The following is a 5,075-nucleotide window of genomic DNA, read 5'->3' on the forward strand; positions in this document are numbered from 1 at the left end:
ACTGGCCTCCATGTGGACAATGAGCCACTGACCACAACTCTCTGCATGTGACCATCAGCCAGTTCTTTATCCACTGAGTGGTCCACCCATGAAATCCATGTCTCCCCAATTTAGAGACAAGGATGTCATGTGGGACAGTGTCAAATGCCTTGCATAAGTCCAGGCAGATGATACCAGTTGCTCTGCCCCTACCCACAAATTCTCTGGCCGCATCATAGAAGGCCACCAAATTTGTGAGGCATGACTTGCCCCTGGTAAAGCCACGTTGGTTATTACCAATCCCCTCTTTGGTTTTCATGTGCCTAAGCATAGCTTCCAGGAGAATCTGCTCCATGATCCTGCCTGGCACAGAGGTGAGTCTAACTGGTCATAAATATAAACAACACATCAGAAACACCTGATGTGTTAACATCTTTGTCACTTCCACCAACTGAAAAGATCATTTAAAAGTTAATTAGAACAGCTTTCCTAATTATTGAGGGAAATCTTATTTTAAGATTCTAAACATTTAAGAGACTACTTGTGACATTAAGGAGGTATTTAAACCCAAGAAATCAACTTATGAGTATTTCTGACAAGGGGTAACTAACTACAGAACAACCTACTAGCATTTTACTACACTGATGGAGGATGCTAAGAACAAACTTTGCATTCCAATGCAGTGAACATGCCTTCATTTAACAGGAAGGAAGGGAGAACATGAGTTTGCTATCACAGCTCTTATTTAATATCACACCTGCTTGTGACACTGAATGGTCATTCCCAACCAAAAAAAATGAATAATCACCTGACCAACTCTTCCAGGATGCTTCAGTGCTAAACCTCCACTGGAGACAGCAGCAGCGACATTTCCTTCTTGGTCAACAACAACTGCACCAACTGTATCCAGTGTTCCTGAGTCATTCTCCTGCAGGACACAAACAGAAACAATTACTAAAAATAGTACATTAATGTTAGATTACATTTCTTAGGAGTATACAAACTGCTGTGCACAAAACCAAGTGACAGGCCTAGCAACAAAACAGATTTGTTATCATGCATATCGTACCCACTGTGCTGCCATAAATACTGCCAAAATGCTCTCCTGCCTCAGACAGGACCTGAGAAGGACATAAATATCTCAGAACTCATCCAATGCTTAGATTACTTGCCTTTACTCACAAAAAATGCTAAAAACGCTGTTTTCTTAGAGGTGGCCACTTGTCCACTAAGAAATTATCGGGCAATTTACTCTAAAGATGCCACACCAAAAGGCCTTTCCCAAAAGTGTTGAGATGACACTTCCAGAGGCTCTGATCTTAAATAAAATTTGAAACAACCCCTCCACCCACAAAAAACCCTCTAAAAACAACCCAAACCAAGATGCAGCTTGCCCAATAAAGAAAATATTCTGATATTCTGAGTGAGATAATAAATAGAAGCCTTGAGAAAAACATCACCCCTAGAAGATTCTTTCTCACACGCTTTGTCAGCTCAGGAATCTTTAGTGGGTGAAACAACTGTACCCTTGACTCCCTTTGGGTAACTAGAAAAGCACTCTTACTTCCATGGCTTCTGAGGTAGATTTGCTCCCCTAAGAGCAGCATTCATTCCTGATGTTCATTCATTCTTCCTGCTGTTTCATAAACACTTCCACTGTATTCCCTTGGACCTTTCCATCCTTCCCCCATTCCTTAACACACCACATTCAGCCACTCTAAGAGAAAGAGCAGTTTCTCCTCTCTGCCTAGGCTTGCCCTAGACTCCCTTCTCCACAGAGCCCAGGCCAAGGCACTCTGACTTCATACCCAATCACAGGCACAGCACGCAGTGTACAGAAAACAAAATGGAAAAACAAAAGTGACCCATCATCCATCGTGGACTCCAAAGATGCACGCTGCCACTGCACAAGCCTCAAGCCTCTTCCATAAACTTACCCAACCAAATAATGCCAAAGGATATTAGGCTTTTCATACAAATATGAATTTTCTAGACTAAAATCTAGAGGGAGGAATTAAAAAAACCATACACCTAACTATTGCACTTTAAATTATCAAGTTCCCATCATCAATTAAAATTTCCTTGGCCATACAATGCAACTTATCAAGTAGAATCCTTAGTATTCCTATGCTGATGATCCTCTGGCCACACGAGTTAATATTTGACTGCTAATAACAATCCTAAAAAGAAAAATATGCAATGCAGCACTACAGCATTCTACAGCATTTTTCAAGCAACTGGAACCCCTAAGAAGGAATATCACTCCTGACCTTTACTCAGAGTAAGTTTGTTCTCTTCACCTACACCTAGAACTTCCTTGGCAAGCTCTACACTCAGAAGCTGGCACTGACCATATTCAATATTAACACAAACAGATGGATGTTCTAACAACAAAGCACAGTAACTGCTTAAAGAAAGAGTGGGATGAAAAGTTAAAGATCCAGGGTGTCAACTGGTACTGGGCAGAAGCATAAGTTGAAAAGCAGAGGAAGGTAAAGACTACCATCAGAGAGGGTCAGAAGAGGAGGGAATTTTGAGGACTGGAGCAAAGTGGCAAAGATATGAGCACTCTTCCAATTTGTAAAGATTAAAGAAAATTAAGGAATCTTTCCTTAACATCTCATGTGCAAAAGTGTTTCACAACTCCCAGGATTGCCAGACACAACCTAACTGAGCTAATATTAATCCAGTTTGAAGAAAACGATTCCACCAATTAAAAAGACCTTAAGCAGCAGAGCAGGCTAGTCACAGCAAGTGCACACTCCATCCTTGGAGGTTTTTAAGACCAAACTGGACAAAACTCTTCCCAATATGAATTCTCCTATGACTTCTATTAGAGAACTACTAATGATACAGGTTTTGTTGTCCACCTCCTGTCCTCTTTCACCAAAGGTAATTATACCCAAAACAAAGTTTTTTTTATAGAGAACTACAGATACGAAAATCGAGCCTGTCAGACTTAGGAAATACCAGAATTGAGGCCACCTGTGTAATCTGAGACCATACTAAAACAAACATTTGGGGCTCCCATAATAAACAGAAATATATTTCAGAAGGATGAAGTTCAAGTATGGATCAGTAAGTTTTTCATATCATCTGACAGCCTAGAAAAAAAAATGCCTGCAGCCTTCTTTGTAGCATCTGTAAAACTGCTCCACCTGCCAACTTCCTTATGCATAAATATTTGCCTTCAGTAGCTGTATTACTTTTTTTTAAAGGTATTTTAATCAAAACCCCACAAGCATTTACAAGTACATGTTGGATGGAAACTTTTTTCACCATTATTTCCTTTCAAAGATCTATTTCACATCAGTATTTGCCATCAACTCCATGGTAGCTGGCTTGCTTTGGCCTATTTTATCTTGAAATGGGGCAACTTAGGAGGCTGCAAACCTTTTCTAAGGGAACAATTTTTCAACCTGGCCCACACAACTTTCTGGAGGACATCTGCATCACTAAATGAAAGGAATTCTGTATTTTCCTTCCCAGTAATGTAAGTTTGGGGTTGTTGGGGTTAAAAAAGAAATCACTGATGTAGGGCTGATGCTGTATTCATCCTTACTCAGCAAACCGAAAACCAGTGAGGATCAGTTCTACTCTATATCCAATGGGAAAAATACATTCTCAGATCTATTCTAGACTTACTCTGCATCCATTTCAAGACTACTGACTTCACAGTTTACAAGTGACACCATGAATCAATTCTATAGTTCAGAACAAAAAATCATCTACATATATGAACTGTACTGAAAACCTATGATTTCTGAACCAGTAAATGAAGACTTCATCGCAATTGAACTCAGGAACTTCCTGTACCTCTCCATACAAAAAGGTACTACGTGCCCAAGGAGTTCCAGGAAGAATGTACCTAGTGAAACAATTGTCCGTGTCACATATTTCATCTCTTCAAACCATATGAATGCTGAAAAGTACAGGATCCTATCAAGCTAGTATTCAGGACAAACAAAACAAGTATGTTGAACACCACAATTCATGAAGTCTAAAACAAGTCCAAACTTAATATAGGTCCAAAAGGGACTAAACAAGATCCAGCTTGCTTATCCTTATTATTTCATGTATTTGATTTATTAATTTAGCACATTAGATTTAAAAATTTTGTGAGTTCCAAAGAAAACCTCATTATTACTTGGTGATATCTGCTAACCAATTCCATATCTGACTTCAGCTAATAATTTATACTAACATGTATACTGCAAAAGCGGTTTGGGGGTTTTAACAATGTAGTACTGCAACCTAAAAATAATCCATTATGAAGTTAATATTATGCATGGAAACAACTGAAAGTCAATGTGAAAAGTTACTTAATTTGCACCTTGTGACAGAAAGCAAGTTAAGTTTATGAACTCATGGTCCAAATATTCAAACTGAGCTAAGATCATGCACACAAAGCAGGAAGGTGCTCATCTGCACAAATGCAGAGTTTTATCAAGTGTTTTAGAAATCTCATCTTTGCGTTTTTCTGCACATAAAAACCCCATAAATAGTCATCATTATACGAAGTCCTTAAGGAAGGAATTCACAATCTAGGAGAGCTCTATGCAGTGCCCACTGACAGATTTTACACACAGGCCCTCTTCCCTCACCACCTGAGATCGTTCTGAAATTCTCTGAGAAGTAATTACCATCAAATCTTACCTGTGTCATAACTGACAAAATACAAAATTAATCCGATTGAAGCAATTAACATATATATGCTATTATCCAACTCTGTAATCACACATAGCTCAGTGAACAATCACAGCCTTTCCAGTTCAACACTAGTTTGGTGTGTAAAGAGAACACTGTCTGACCACAATGTGCAAAACAAGGAGATTATTTCATACCGTATTTCCACAGATGAGCTTTCTTGGTTTGGTTTTATTTTAACTAGAATGGCTGAAAAGTATTTAGGTTTCTTTTCCCATATTGAATGGATTTTGAAGTACATTTTTCAAGTCTAAAAAGTATTCTTATCATCAAAGGCCATTTCAGCATGGATGTGGGATGGAAAATCATTTTTTCAAGGAAAAGGAAATGTATAAAATTCCAATTCCTGTTCAAACTGCAAGACTAAGTAAGACAGACACTAGGAATGC

The 5,075-nt window shown here is 38.7% G+C and overlaps 1 protein-coding gene across 1 annotated transcript in view; it reads right to left on the reverse strand.

Moving 5' to 3' along the window:
- Positions 1–736: 736 nt before the first annotated feature.
- Positions 737–5,075, reverse strand: part of LOC103798753 (threonine aspartase 1-like) — a gene marked incomplete at its 3' end in the record, with an annotated part of 35,293 nt that continues 30,954 nt past the window's right edge. The window contains exon 8 of the mRNA XM_009071035.1: positions 737–907. Coding sequence (XP_009069283.1) covers positions 737–907 — 171 coding nt within the window. The remainder of the gene's footprint in view (positions 908–5,075) is intronic.

Source organism: Acanthisitta chloris, unplaced genomic scaffold, assembly GCF_000695815.1.
Source record: "Acanthisitta chloris isolate BGI_N310 unplaced genomic scaffold, ASM69581v1 scaffold22023, whole genome shotgun sequence".
Lineage (NCBI taxonomy): Eukaryota > Metazoa > Chordata > Aves > Passeriformes > Acanthisittidae > Acanthisitta > Acanthisitta chloris.